At 45.0% G+C, this 15,997-nt stretch overlaps 1 protein-coding gene across 6 annotated transcripts in view; it reads right to left on the reverse strand.

The window, feature by feature from the left end:
- Positions 1-4,583: 4,583 nt before the first annotated feature.
- The window catches only part of trit1 (tRNA isopentenyltransferase 1), a 67,377-nt gene continuing 55,963 nt past the window's right edge, over positions 4,584-15,997 (reverse strand). For all 6 annotated transcript variants that reach the window (XM_041213224.1, XM_041213223.1, XM_041213225.1 and 3 more), the window contains exon 11: positions 4,584-5,845. In XM_041213224.1, the coding sequence (XP_041069158.1) occupies positions 5,730-5,845 (116 nt within the window). In that variant the 3' untranslated portion in view covers positions 4,584-5,729. The remainder of the gene's footprint in view (positions 5,846-15,997) is intronic.

The raw sequence follows: 15,997 nt of genomic DNA on the forward strand, positions 1-15,997 counted from the left end.
AATGATTTGGAGGAAAATGTAACAGGGCTAATTAGTAAGTTTGCAGATGACACTAAGTTGCAGATAGTGAAGAGGATTGTCAAAGGATACAACGGGATATAGATTGGTTGGAGACTTGGGCGGAGAAATGGCAGATGGAGTTTAATCCGGACAAATGCCAGGGATTGCATTTTGGAAGGTCTAATACAGGTAGGAATTATACAGTAAATGGCAGAACCCTTCAGTGCATCAACGGGCAGAGGGATCTGGGTGTACAGGTCCACAGATCACTGAATATGGCAACGCAGGTGGATAAGGTAGTCAGGAAGGCATTTGGCATGCTTGCCTTCATCAGCAGGGGCATTGAGTATAAAAGCTGGGAAGTCATGCTGCAGCTGTATAGAACCTTGGTTAGGCCACACTTGGAATATTGCATGCAATTCTTGTCGCCACATTACCAGATGGATATGGTGGCATTGGAGAGGTGCAGAGGTGGTTTACCGGGATGCTGCCCAGTCTGGAGGTTATTAGCCATGAGGAGAGGTTGAATAAACTCGGATTGTTCTCACTACAGCGACGGAGATTGAGGGGTGGCTTGATAGAAGTTTACAAAATTATGAGTGGCATGGACAGAGTAGATAGTCAGAAGCTTTTTCCCAGGGTAGAGGAGTCAATTACTAGGGGACATAGATTTTAAGGTGTGAGGAGAAAACTTTAGAGAAGATATGCGAGGTAAGTTTTTTATGCAGAGGATAGTGAATGTCTGGAATTTGCTGCCAGAGGAGGTGGTGGAAGAAGGTACGATAATGGTGTTTAAGAGGCAGCTTGACAAATACATGAATAGGATGGGAATAGAGGGATACGGACTCCGGAAGTGCAAAATGTTTTAGTTTGACAGGCATTATGATCGGCGCAGGCTTGGAGGGCCGAAGGGCCTGTTCCTGTGCTGTACTTTTCTTTGTTCTTTGATTCTATCCACAGAACTAATCTCAACAACAGACCTTTGACGACTGGGACGGTTATCTGCTTAAGTTCACAGAATGTTAATTGCAATGTCGACGCTCATGGGCATGGCGATACTGGCAACAAGCTCAGGGATTATCACGGCTCATTTGTCTTCACCAATCTTTTTCTCTTCACATACCTATAGAAACTTTTACAGTCAGTTTTTATGTTCCCTGCAAGCTTACTCTCGTACTCTATTTTCCCTTTCTTAATCAATCCCTTGGTCCTCCTTTGCTGAATTCTAAACTGCTCCCAGTCCTCAGGTCTGTTGTTATTTCTGGCCAATTTGTATGCCTCTTCCTTACATCTAATACTATCTCTAATTTCCCTTGTAAGCCATGGTTTGGCCACCTTTCCTGTTTTACTTTTGTGCCAGACAGGAATTAAACAATTGTTGCAGTTCACCCATGCGCTCTTTGAATGTTTGCCATTGCCTATCCACCATCATCCCTTTAAGTAATGTTTCCCAATCCATCATAGCCAACTTGCGCCTCATACCATCGTAGTTTCCTTTATTAAGATTCAGGACCCTAGTCTCACAATCAACTACGTCGCTCTCCATCTTGATGAAGAATTCTATCATATTATGGTCGCTCATCCCCAAGGGGACTCGCACAACGAGATTGCCAATTATTCCTTTCTCATTACACAATACCCAGTTGAGGATGGCCTGTTCTCTCGTTGGTTCCTCAATGTGTTCGTCCAAAAAAAATTCCTTATACACTCCAGGAATTCCTCTACGGTATTGTTACTAATTTGATTTGTCCAATCTATATGCATATTAACGTCACCCATAATTACAAGTGTTCTTTTATTACATGCATCTCTAATTTCCTGTTTAATGCTATTCCCAACATCACCACTACAGTTTGGGGGTCTATATAAAACCCCCACTAATGTTTTTTGCCCCTTAGTGTTTCTCAGCTCTACCCATATAGATTCCACATAGTCGGACCTAATATCTTTCCTCACTATTGCGTTAATTTCCTCTTTAACCAGCAATGCAACTCCATCAACCTTTCCTTTTTCGTCTGTCCTTCCTAAATACTGAATACCCCTGGATGTTCAGTTCCCATCCCTGGTCACCCTGCAGCCATGTCTCCATAATCCTGACTATATCATATCTGTTTACATCTATTTGCACAGTTAATTCATCTACTTAATGTTTCTTGTCTTGCTATGTTCATCCCATCCAATATTTCACACTTCTCCTCAACTAGCTTTGCATCATCTGTTAAAACAGTTGTAGAGTATTCACGAAGCAACATGCCCATACCTTGTACCGCCACACACGTCACCTCTAATTGACATCCCTTTTCTTGCTCTTTATGGATTAATAAAGCATCTTTGTGTTTTTGTTGATCTTATTTACAATATATTTCCATGCCCTCACTTGACTTTCCAAATTTTCTTTCTGGTTTCACACTGCGCTTTCTATACTCCCTGAGGCTTCACACAGCATTGAGCTCCTGCAAATGACATAAGCTTTCTGTTTGCCTCATTTCATTCTGTATGCTCTCTGACATCCAGCGGGGTGTGTGTCCAGATTTAGGTACCTCACCCTTTTTTCTTTGTGGGAACATAGTTGTTCTGCATCCTTTTCTATCTCCTTGAATGACTCAGATACTGATTTGCCATCAAGTAGCTGTCTTCATTCCACTTCTGCTCAATAAAATTAGCTTTTCCCAAATTTAAAAAAGTACTCTTGTTCTATCTTTACCCTTTTCCATAACTCCTCTAAATCTAATTGAATTATGATCACTCCCACTAAAATTCTCTCCCACTGATACCCTATCCACCTGCTCAGCTTTATTTCTTAAAACTAAATGCCGAACTGCCCTTTCTCTTGATGGGCTTGCTACATACTGGCTAAATACATTCTCCTGAATACACTAAGAATTCTGCACCCTCTGTAACTTTTATACTGAATTTATTCCTGTTCATACTTGGGTAGTTGATTTCAATCCCCATTATTGCCCCATTGTTTCCACATATTTGCTCTTCTACCTGACTCTTTGTTGATCTATAACACACTCACAGCAATGTGAATATCCTTTTATGTTCCCCAGTTCAACCCCATACTGCCTTGTTTGATGCTCTTTCTAGCACACCATCCCTCGTCAAATCTGTGACTGTTTCTTGAACCAATATTTTGACTCTACCTTTTTTATCCCTCTCCACCCCTCTCTTGATCAAGGTTGTAACATCTGCAACCCCCTGGTTCTCTGGCACCTTCCCTATATCTAAGAAGGACTAGAAAGTTGTGGCCAGAGCACCTGAATTTCTACCTTTACTTCCCTCAGCAATCTAGGTGCATTCAATCCGGACTGGATGGCTTTTAAACACCATCTGTCTTTCTAGTACCTCATTATCTTTTTTTAACCTCCTCCAGAATCATGACAACCTTCTAGTTTACTGTAAATTCCTCTTCCTCAGTAAATACCAATGCAAAGTGCTCATTTAGGACACAGCAATGCTTTCACCCACCATTAACAGGTTTGCACTTTGGTCCCTAATTGGCCCCACCACTTCCCTGCCGATATTTTTACTGATAATATGCCCATAAAAGACCTCTTGGATTCCCATTGCAGGAGTAGTTGCAGAGCTTAGGGGCTAGGCAGCTGAAGGTGTCAATAGTGGAGCAAAGGAGATCGGGGATGCATTAAAGACCAAAATTACAGGAACAAAGTTCTCAAAGGGATGTTGGCCTCACCCGACACCTGTATTGCTAATGGGACTATGAACAGTGATTAAGAGAGGGGGCTGAAACCTAGACAGGGAGACACACACACATCAACTAACTAAACCCAGACCCAGGGTGTTCTGACACTTATCGCTGCACTGCACAAGACTGTGCAGTTACTCCTAATTAATGGATGGGGGAGTCTGGTCTCCAGTCATCTCGGATCCCCTTGCCACTGGACCAAGGCCTTGCTCCGTCAAGCCCGTGTGATAGCTGGTGTGCAACGGCCACTCCACGTTAAAAGAGCTCATTCACAGGCATCCTTCACCCCTTTAAAATGAAGCTCGGGACCTGGAATGTAAGGACCCTCATGAACAACCTAACAGTGACAGGCCAGAACGGCATACTGTTATCATTACCTGGGAGCTCAGACATTTCGACATTGACATCACCGCCCCCAATGAGACTCGGTGGACAGGGGATGGCCAGCTCAAGGAACAAGGTGGCAGTTACACCTTCTTCTGGAAAGGTGAACCAGGAGAGGATCGCCACCTCCACCATTAAAATCAAACCAGTTGGTCGTCTCAAAGACACCCCTTGCTAGATAAGCGAGCGCTTCATGACCCTTTGGCTCACGTTAGCCCAGAAGCAACGCACTACAATCCTTAGCACGTATACCCCAACACTGGATGCGACAGACGAGTCCAAAGATGAATTTTACTCCAGCCTCGAACAATCCCTGCCTGAGTCCCAGTGGGTGATAAGCTGATCCTCCTTGGCAACTTCAATGCCAGAGTTGGGAAGGACACAGATCTCTGGGGAGATGTAATCGGCAGAGAGAGGGTAGGGAAATCCAACACCAACGGTACCCTGCACCTGACAAAATGCCTGTCATAGAAAATGGAGTCACACACCATTCAACAAACAGATATTCAATTTTACTGATATGTAAAAGCAATGTGGAAATTAAGATCGGTATAAAAATCCCTTCACTGCTTTAAGTGTGTCTGACTGGAATATCTTCCTTCTTCACTAGGATTTCAGAAAATATTCTTTAAAAGTGCAACACAACACAGAAAAGGCTAGTTATAAAAATTGAACAGGAGCATCCAATGGAGAGGTTTCACAAGGCACTGCCCCATAGGCCTGCACAGCCTGCAGACTCTTGTTTATGGAATTCACCCCATATCAGTATTAACTGGAAGGCTGCTCTTGGTTCAAGCCACCACTCTCTTCTGATACAAAGAGAAATACTGCACTGCTTACTGACGTTTCCTGCTTCTGCTGTCAGTCACTGGCCCCCTCATCTCTCTGTCTCTAGGAGGATGGTGTCTCACATAAGCCCACATTAAGAGTGATATGGCCTGGCTTTGGGAGAAATCTCTGCCCACTCACGTCCAGCCTTTTGACTGTGATATTTCACATCAATAACTGGCCACTTGATCCTTTTGTTTACATCACCTCACAGGTACAGATGAGAGAGCAGCAGCCTATTGCCAGCACTCAAGGACTGAACCCTAAACATCCTCTACTTTCCATCATATTTACTCAGTTACTGCCATCTGGTATCAGGTTAGGATTGCCAAATAAAGATTAAGTTCCATTTCTGTGAGCAAACACAGGAAAAAAAAATCATTGGGATATTAATAAACAGTATTTTCTTTTAATTTTCTTTGAGTTAGTTGGAGATAGGGAGAGAACGCTAATTGACCAAGTGGGGTAGTTGGAGTGGGATGTCAGATGATGAAACCTCCAGGACTTTGTCAACCCCAAATCATGTCTCTCCAACTTTCAATAAAATCGTGAAACCAACAACAATCCAACACAAGCTCTCTGGCTGCAGCCTGATTTGGAAACTGTATCCATGATTGATTCCTATGCAATTTATGTAGAACACAAGCAACAGAGTTATAGGCTGCAATAGAGGGCTTTTTAACTCCATGGAACGTGCTTTGAGCTCAAGTAGCCTTGCTGCATTAACTCAGTGGTAGGTAGCATCCACACAGGTCCCATCACATCCCTGGGCATGTTCCTATGACACAATCGCACACTGAGGCAGATTCTAAATGTCTTGTGGAATGTTTTCGCTGGTGCCCGGGGTGCTTTGTGTATTTAAGTATTCCTCAGCCTTTTTCTTTCTCTTCAAATGGTGCTGGTGATTCTTGGACTTGAGGTGAGCTGAAAGATAAACAAACCAATATCAAGATGAGTCTTTGAAGAAGGCTCATACGGACTCGAAACGTTAACTCTGTTTTTCTCTCCACAGATGCTGTCAGACCTGCTGAGTTTTTCCAGCATTTTCTGTTTTTGTTCAAGGTGAGTCTCACTGGAAATTCTACTGCCCAATAATCTCAATTTAACAGGCAAGACATGCAGAAACCTAGGGTCACTTGACAGGCTGTATTTGATGTCTAGCTTTCAGAAAGAGTTGTGTCAAATAAAAGCTCAGGGGCTTTTCTGTCACTGAAGATTGAAACTATCTGGTCAGCTGCCTCTCAGTTCCCTCACTTTCACTAACCTACTGGACCTAACTTTCTCTAAGGCTCCCCACCCAGCACCCCACCTGAGCTCCCAACTTACATCTTCTCTAATTTCTCCCCCATCTCCCTTCATCCACTCTCTGAGCTCATCTTGACCTACCTCCTGCTCCTTTGATCCTCTTCCCACTAAATTACTGATCACCCAACTTCCTGTTGGTTAACATTTCGAGTTCGTATGAAGAGTCATACGGACTCGAAACGTTAACTCTGTTTCTCTCTCCACAGATGCTGCCAGACCTATTGAATTTTACCAGCATTTTCTGTTTTTACTTTAGATTTCTGACATTCACAGTATTTTGCTTTCCCCTCTTGGTCCCCATTTTTTTATATCATGAACACTTCTCTCTCCTCAGGTGCTGCCCTCTCTCCTTTAAATCTGCTGTCATCACCTCCTCCTCAAAAAAAGATCCTTGACCCCTCAGTCCTTGAAAGCTACCAACGCATCTCCAACCTCCCTTTCCTCTCCAAGTTCTTGAATATTCTATTCCTAAGGTTCAAATAGTACAGGAATTTGTGGTAAGATTTATAACATACAGAAAATAAAATAAATAATTGAATAAAATAATTAAGTAATTAATTGAAGCACATAAAGGTGGCAGGACAGGTGACGTGTCCTGGCTGCAGCATGTGGGAGCTCCTCGATGCCAGTGTGATCCAGGACAAATACATATGCAGCAAGTGTCTGTGGCTTGGGGAGCTTTGGCTCAGTCATTGAGCTGGAGGCTGAGCTGCAGACAGTGTGTCACATCAGGGAGGGGGAGAGTAATCTCGACACTATACCAGGAGGCAGTCACGCCCCTTAGGATAGGGTCTTTCGAATAGGAAAGTGGCCAAGGAAAGGACGTTGTGAATGCGAGTGAAGCAGGAAGAGGACCCAGAGGCCAGGACCGCAAGAGTAAAAGCCTCTGCAACTGTCCAACAGGTAAGAGGTTCCCTCAACTTCGGATAAGGTGGTGGTATAGTGGCAGTGTCACCAGACTGGTAATCCGGAGGCCCAGGGTAATGGTCTGGGAACCTGGGCTCGAACTCCACCATGACAGATGGTGAAATCTGAATTCAATACGAATCTGGAATTAAGTTTAGTGAAGACCATGAAACAATTGTTGATTGTCGTAAAATCCGACCTGGTTCATTAATGCTCTTTAGGGAAGGAAATCTGCCGTCCTCACCTGGTCTGGCCTATATGTGATTCTAGACTCACAGCAATGTGGTTGACTCTTAAACCTGGGGGGGGGGCTTCAATGTTCATCACCAAGAACGGCTCAGTAGCACCACCACACACCAAGCTGGCTGAGTCCTGAAGGACATAGGGAGGAAAAGACACACTTGACCTCAACAGAGGGAAACAAGAGGGCAAGACATACTTGAGCTCATCCTCACTGACCTGCCTGCACAGATACATTTATCCATGACAGTATTGGTAGGAGTGACAAACACATAGTCCTTGTGGAATGAAGTCCCGTCTTCACATTCAGGATACCTTCCAACGTGTTGTGGGGGAGATGGTGGCATAATGGTAATGTCACTGGACTAGTAAGCCAGAGACCCAGGCTAATGCCTGAGGGACGTGAGTTCAAATCCCACCATGGTAGCTGGTTGAATTCAGCTAATAAATCTGGAATATAAAGCTAATCTCAGTAATGGTGACCATGAAGCTAGCATCAATTATCATAAAAACCCATCTGGTTCATGAATGTCTTTTAGGGAAGGAAACCTGCTGTCCTTACCTGGTCTGGCCTGCATTTGACTCCAGACCCAGAGCAATGTGGTTGACTCTTAACTGCCCTCTGAAATGACCTAGCAAGGTCAGTTCAAGGGCAATTAGGAATGGGCAACAAATGTTGGCCTTGCCAGCAACGTCCACATCCCTTGAAAGAATAAAGAAAAAAAAACACCGTGCTAAATGGGATAGATTTCGAACACGTCTAGCAACTCAAGACTGTGCATCCATGGGCCATCAGCAACAGTAGAATCAACCACAAGCTGTAACTCCATGGCCCAGCATATCCCTCCAATCTGCTATTACCACCAAGCCAAGGGGTCAACCCTGGTTCAATGAAGAGTGCAGGAGGGCATGCCAGGAGCACCACCAAGCATACCTAAAAATGAGGTGTCAACCTGGTGAAGCTGTAACACAGGACTATTTTTGTGCCAAACAGCATAAGCAGCAGGTGATAGACAGAGCAAAGCAATCCCACAACCAACGGATTAGATCTAAGCTCTACGGTCCTGCCACATCTAGTCGTGAATGGCGGTGGACAATTAAACAACTCGCTGGAGCAGGAGGTGTCACAAATATCTCCATTGCCAATGATGGAGGAGCCCAGCACATTAACGCAAAAGGTAAGGCTGAAGAATTCGCAACAATGTTCAGCAGCAATGCCAAGTGTATGATCTGACTCAGCCTCCTCCTCCCGAGGTCCCCAGCATCACAGATGCCAGTCTTCAGCCAATTCGAATCACACCATGTGATATCAAGAAATGGCTGAAGGCACTGGATAGTGCAAAGGCTACGGGCCCTGACAATATTCTGGTAACAGTACTGAAGACATGTGCTCCAGAACTTGCCGCACCCCTGCCAAGCTGTTCCAGTACAGCTACAACACTGGCAAATACTCAGCAATGTGAAAAATTACCCAGGTATGTGCTGTACACAAAAAGCAGGACAAATCCAACCCAGCCAATTACTACTCCATCAGCCTGCTCTCGATCATCAGTAAAGTGATGGAAGGGGTCAGCAACAGTGCTATCAAGAAACACTTGTGTAGCAATTACAGTTTTGGTTCAAACATGGACAAAAGAGCTGAACCCCAAAGGTGAGGTGAGAGTGACTGTCCTTGACATCAAGGCAGCATTTGACTGAGTGTGGTATCAAGGTGCCCTAGCAAAACTGGAGTCAATGGGAATCAAGGGCAAAACTCTCCACTGGCTGGAGTCATGCCTAGCACAAAGGAAGGTGGTTGTGGTTATCGGAAGTCAATCACCTCAGGTCCAGGATGTCACTGCAGGAGTTCCTCAGGGTAGTGCCTGGGCCCAACCATCTTCAGCTGCTTCATCAATGACCGTCTTTCCATCATAAGTCAGAAGTTGAGGTGTTTGCTGATGATTGCACAATGTTCCATTCGCGACTCCTCAGATACTGTCGAAATGCAGCAAGACCTGGACAATATCCAGGCTTGGGCTGACAGGTGTTAAGTAACATTCATGCCACACAAGTGTCAGGTAAGGACCATCTCCAACAAGAGAGAATCCAACCATCGCCCCTTTGACATTCAATGGCAATACCATCCCACTATTAGCATTCTAAGGAGGGTTATCATTGACCAGAAACTAAACTGGACTAGCCACATAAGTACTGTGGCTACAAGAGCAGGTCAGAGGCTAGGAATCCTGCAGCGTGCAACTCACCTCCTGACTCCCCAAAGCTTGTCTACAATCTACAAGGCACAAGTCAGGAGTGTGATGGAATACTCTCCACTTGCCTGGTTGAACGAAGCTCCAGCAACACTCAAGAAGCTGGAACCCATCCAGGGCAAAGCAGCCTACTTGATTGATGCACCTTTCACAAACATTCATTCTCTCCACCGCCAACAAACAATAGCAGAAGTGTGTACCACCTACAAGGTGCACTGCAGAAACCCACCTTAGGCAGCACCTTCCAAACCCACGACCAGTACCATCTAGAAGGACAAGTGCAGCTGGCACATGGGAACACCATCACCTGGAAATTCCCCTCCAAGCCATTCATCATCCTGGCTTGGAAATATATCGCCATTCCTTCACTGTTGCTGGGTCAAAAACCTGCAACTCCTTCCCTAACAGCATTGTGGGTGTACCTACACCACAGGGACTACAGCGATTCAAGAAGGCAGCTCACCATCACCTTCTCAAGGGCAATTAGGGATGGGAAATAAATGCTGGCCCAGCCAGCGACACCCACATTCCATAAACTAATTGAAAAAAAAAGCCAGTTTGGATGAGAGGGGGGACTGCAGGGTGGATGAGCAAACTGACCATGGCACCGTGGTACAGGAAACCATTCAAGTGGGGGGAGCAAAAAGGAATGTAGTAGTAATAGGGGACAGTATAGTGAGTTGGATTGATAATGTTCTCTGCAGCAAACAGCGAGAGTCCAGACGGCTGTGCTGCCTGCACGGTGCCAGGTTCGGGACATCTGCTCAGGACTGGAGAGGAACTTGCAGTGGGAATGGAGAGGATCCAGTTGTCATGGTCCATGTAGATACCAATGACATAGGCAGGACAAGGAAGGAGGTTCTGCATAATTAATATGAGGAGCTAGGCACTAAATGAAGAAGCAGACCTCAAGGGCAATAATCTCTGAATTATTACCTGAGCCACATGCAAATTGAGATTGATTGAAATAAGATTAGAGAAATTAAGGTGTGGCTCGAAGGCTGGTGCGGGAGAAGTGGGTTTCGGTTTGTGGGACACTGGCACCAGTACTGGGGAAAGTGGGATCTGTACTGTTGGGATGGTCTACACCTGGACTGTGCTGGGGCTGGTGTCCTTGCGAGGCGCATAACTAAGGAAGTAGAGAGGGTATTAAACTAAATAGCTGGGGCAAGGGATCAAATCTGGGAAGGTGTGGGAAAGCAAAGAGCAGAGACAAGGCAAGAGATAAAGGTGTGAAATGAGAAACAGAACGTGACAGATTTGTACTCTCTGTCCCTTCCCAAGAGTAAATCAGCAGACAATGCTAGACATTACAAAAATAATTTAAAAAATTATCTAAACATATCTGTATCTAAACGTATGCAGCATTTGAAATAGATGAATTGATAGTTCAAATAGAAATAAATAAGTACGATCTAATAGCCTTTACAGAGACATGGTTACAGGATGACATAGGTTGGGCCCTGAACATTGAAGGGGATGGGACATTTAGGAAAGGCAAGAAGCTAGGAAATGTGGAGGGGTGGCTCTGTTAATCAATGATGGTGTTAGCACATTAGAGAAGGACCTAAGTTCAGGAAACCAGGATGTAGAAGCAGTTTGGGTTCAGATGAGAAACGATAAAAGCAAAAAGTCACTTGTGCGAATGGTGTACAAGCCCCCTAATTGTAACTACACGGTACGACAGCATAGATTCATAGATGTCTACAACACAGAAGGAGGCCATTCGGCCTATTGTGTCCATGCCAGTCAACAAAGGTCTGACTACACTAATCCCATTTTCCAGCGCTTGGCCCATAGCCCTGGAAGCTACGGCAATGCAGGCGAATATCTAAATGCTTCTTAAATGTTACAAGGGTTTCTGACTCAACCACCTTCCAAACAGTGAGTTCTAGGCTCCCATCACCCTCTGGGTGAAAAATTTTCTCCTCAATTCCCCTATTAGTCTTCTACCACTTACCTTAAATCTATGACCCCAGTATTTGACCCCTGTACTAATAGAAAATAAAGAAACATAGAAAATAGGAGCAGGAGTGGGCCACTCGGACCTTAGAGCCTGCTCTGCCATTCATTATGATCATGGCTGATCATGCAGCTCAATAGCCTGCTCCCGCTTTTCTCCCCATATCTTTTCATCCCTTTCGCCCCAAGAGCTATATCTAACTCCTTCTTGAAAACATACAATGTTTTGGCTTCAACTACTTCCTGTGGTAGCAAATTCCACAGGCTCACCACTCTCTGGGTGAAGAAATTTCTCCTCATCTCAGTCCTAAATGGTCTACCCCATATCTTCAGACTGTGACCCCTGGTTCTGGACTCCCCCAGCACTGGGAACTTCCTTCCTGCATCTACCCTGTCTAGTCCTGTTAGAATTTTATAAGTTTCTATGAGATCCCCCCTTATTCTTCTGAGCTCCAACTAATATAATCCTACCCGACTCAATCTCTCCTCATGTGTCAGTCCCGCCATCCCAAGAATCAGTCTGGTAAATCTTCGTTGCACTCCCTCTATAGCAAGAACATCCTTCCTCAGATAAGGAGACCAAAGCTACACATAATATTCCAGGTGTGGTCTCACCAAGGCCCTGTACAATTGCAGCAACATCCCTGCTCCTGTACTCGAATCCTTTCTCTATGAAGGCCAACATACCATTTGTCTTCTTTATCACCTGCTGCACCTGCATGCTTACCTTCAGCGACTGGTGTACAAGGACACCCAGGTCTTGTTGCACATTCCCCCTCTCAATTTACAGCCAGACAATAATCTGCCTTCCTTTTTTGCTACCAAAATGGATAAGCTCACATTTATCCACATTATACTGCATCTGCCATGCATTTGCCCACTCACTCAGCTTGTCCAAATCACACTGAAGCATCTCTGCATCCTCCTCACAGCTCAGCCTCCCACCCAGCTTTGTGTCATCTTCAAATTTGGAGATATACATTTAGTTCCCTCATCTAAATCATGAATCTATATTGTGAATAACTGGGGTCCTAAGCATTGATCCCTGCGGTACCCCACTAGTCACTGCCTGCCTTTCGGATAAAGACCTGTTTATTCCTACTCTTTGTTTCCTATCTGCCAACCAGTTTTCTATCCATCGCAATACGTTACCCCCAAATCCATGTGCTTTAGTTTTACACACTAATCTCTTGTGTGGGACTTTGTCGAAAGCCTTCTGAAAGTCCAAATAAACCACATCCACTGGCTCCCCCTCATCAGCTCTACTAGTTACATCCTCAAAAAATTACAGTAGGTTCCAGCCAACTCACACCTCTTACCATCATAGTTTCCTTTATTAAGATTCAGGACCCTAGTCTCAGAATCAACTACATCACTCTCCATTTTGATGAAGAATTCTAACATATTATGGTCGCTCATCCCCAAGGGCCTCGCACAACTAGATTGCCAATTATTCCTTTCTCATTACACAATACCCAGGCAAGGCTGGCCTGTTCTCTAGTTGGTTCCTCAATGTATTGGTCCAGAAAACCAACCCTTTTACACTCCAGGAATTCCTCCTCTATGATATTGTTACTAATCTGATTTGCCCAACCTATATGCAGATTAAAGTCACCCATAATTACAGATGTTCCTTTATTGAATGGGTCTCTAATTTCCTGTTTAATGCCATTCCCAACATCACCACTACAGTTTGGGGGTCTATATACAACTCCCACAAACGTTTTTTTGCCCCTTAGCATTTCTCAGCTCTACCCATACAGATTCCACAACATCGGAGCTAATATCTTTCCTCACTATTGTGTTAATTTCCTCTTTAACCAGCAATGCAACTCTACCTTTTCCTTTTTGTCTGTCCTTCCTAAATACTGAATACCCCTGGATGTTCAGTTCCCATCCCTGGTCACTCTGCAGTCATGTCTCCGTAATCCCGACTATATCATATCTGTTTATGCGATTAATTCATCCACTTTATTTCGAATGTTCCTCGCATTAAGACATAAAGTCTTAAGGCTTGTCTTTTTAACATTACTTGTCCCGTTCCCACTATTTTTCACTGAGGCCCTGTTTGGTTCCTGCCCTTGATTTCTCTGCCTATCACTTTTCTTATTTCCCTTTCTGTCTTTTGTTCTTGTCCTTGATTCCCCCTCCTCTGACTCCTTGCTTGGTTCCCATCCCCCTGCCATTTTAGTTTAAACCCTCCCCAATCACTCTAGCAAATATTCCCCTAGGACATCAGTCTCGGTCTTGCCCAAGTGTAACCCGTCCAGTTTGTACTGGTCCCACCTCCCCCAGGACCGTTCCCAATGTCCCAGGAATCTGAAACCCTCCCCCTCACACCATCTCTTCAGCCACGTATTCATCCGATATGTCCTGCTATTTCTACTCTGACTAGCACGTGGCACTGGTAGTAATCCTGAGATCGCTACCTTTGAGGTCCTACTTTTCAACTTACTTCCTCAATTCTTATATTCTGCTTTGAGGACCTCATTCCTTTTATTACTAATGTCGTTTGTACCAACGTGTGCCATGACCACTGGCTGTTCACCCTTCTCCTTCAGAATGTCCTCTAGCCGCTCTGAGACATCCTTGACCCAACACCAGGGAGGCAACATACCATCTTGGAGTCTCGTTTGCGGCCACAGAAAAGCCTATCTATTCCCTTTACAATTGAATCCCCTATAACTATTGCATTGCCACATTTTTTACTCCTCCCCTGTGCAGCAGAGCCAACCACGGTGTAACAAATTTGGGCGTTGCTGCTTCCCCCTGAGAGGCCATTCCCCCCAACAGTATCTAAAGCAGTATATCTGTTTTGCAGGGAAATAGGCACAGGAGTTTCCTGCACTGCCTGCCTAGTCCTCTTGCTCTGCCTGGTGGTCACCCATTCCCTTTCTGCCTGTGGACTCTTAGCCTGCAGTGTGACCACCTCTCTATCCATGATACTCTTCGCCTTGCGGATGCTCCACAGTGTCCTCAGCCGCCGCTCCAGCTCCGAAACCCGGGCTTCCAGGAACTGCAGCTGGAGACACTTCCGCATATATGCTGGCCCCGGGCACTGGAACTGTTCTCGGCTTCCCACATCGAGCAGGAGGAGCACACCGTAGCTTTGATCTCCCCTACTATGACTTACTCCTTAAATTAAATTAAACTTTTTGAATTAAATTAAACCTTACTAAAATTAAAAAAGTGCCTTCCTATCCACCCTGTGCCTATCACAATGTTTTACACCTCTATCAGGTCCCCTCTCAACCTTTGCTGCTCCAAAGAAAACAACCCCAGACTATCCAATCCTTCAGCATAGCTCAGGCCTTCCAGCCCAGGCAGCATCCTTGTAAATCTCCTCTGCACCCTCTCCAGTGCAATCATATCCTTTCTATAATGTGACCAGAAGGCACACAGTACTCCAGTTGTGGCCTAACCAGCGTTTTATATAGTTCCAGCATAACCCCACCCCCCCCCCCTTGAATTTTATGCCTCGGTTAATAACGGCTAGCATCCTATATGCCTTTTAACTACCTTATCTATCTGCCCTGCTATCTTCAGGGATCTGTGGATATGCACGCCAAGGTCCCTCTGGTCTTCAGGGAATCTACACTGAATTTGAAACTAAAACATTGTTAAACTAATTAAACCAAATAAATTAATCACTTAATTAATAAGTAGAGGGTATCTAGACCAGAAACAGGGGATTACTGTTCTTAGAATTTAGCTTTTATAGTAGAAATCTAGCCCTAGGGAACGTATAGTTAATAAGGAGTCAATAAGCAGTTATTAGATTTAAATTAATTTATTAAATAGTTCTAGAAATGGCAGTTGCTGGGGTGAAGTGCTTCAACCGTAGGATGTGGGAAATCTGTGACGCTTCAAGTATCCTGGACAACTACATCTGCAGGAAGTGTAACCAATTGCAGCTCCTCACAGACCGCATGGATCGGTTGGAACAGCAGTTGGATGCACTTAGGAACATTCAGGTGGCGGAAAGCGTCATAGGCAGGAGTTTTACAGACGTGGTCACACCCAAGGTACAGACAGATAGATGGGTGACTGCTAGAAGGGGCAGGCAGTCAGTGCAGAAATACCCTGTGGCTGTCCCCCTCTCTAACAGGTATACCGTTTTGGATACTGTTGGGGGAGGTGGCCTATCAGAGGAAAACAACAGCAGTAGCCAGAGGAGTGGCACCACGGCTGGCTCTGTTATTCAGCGGGGGGTGGGCTCAAAGCACAGAAGAGCAATTGTCATAGGAGACTCGATAGTCAGGGGCTCAGATAGGCGCTTCTGTGGTTGTGAAAGAGACACCAGGATGGTATGTTGCCTCCCTGGTGCAGGGTCCAGGATGTCTCTGATCGGGTACGGGACATTCTGAAGGGGGAGGGAGAACAGCCAGAGGTCATGGTACACATTGGTACTAAC

This window comes from Carcharodon carcharias, chromosome 19, assembly GCF_017639515.1.
Source record: "Carcharodon carcharias isolate sCarCar2 chromosome 19, sCarCar2.pri, whole genome shotgun sequence".
Taxonomy (NCBI): Eukaryota; Metazoa; Chordata; class Chondrichthyes; order Lamniformes; family Lamnidae; genus Carcharodon; species Carcharodon carcharias.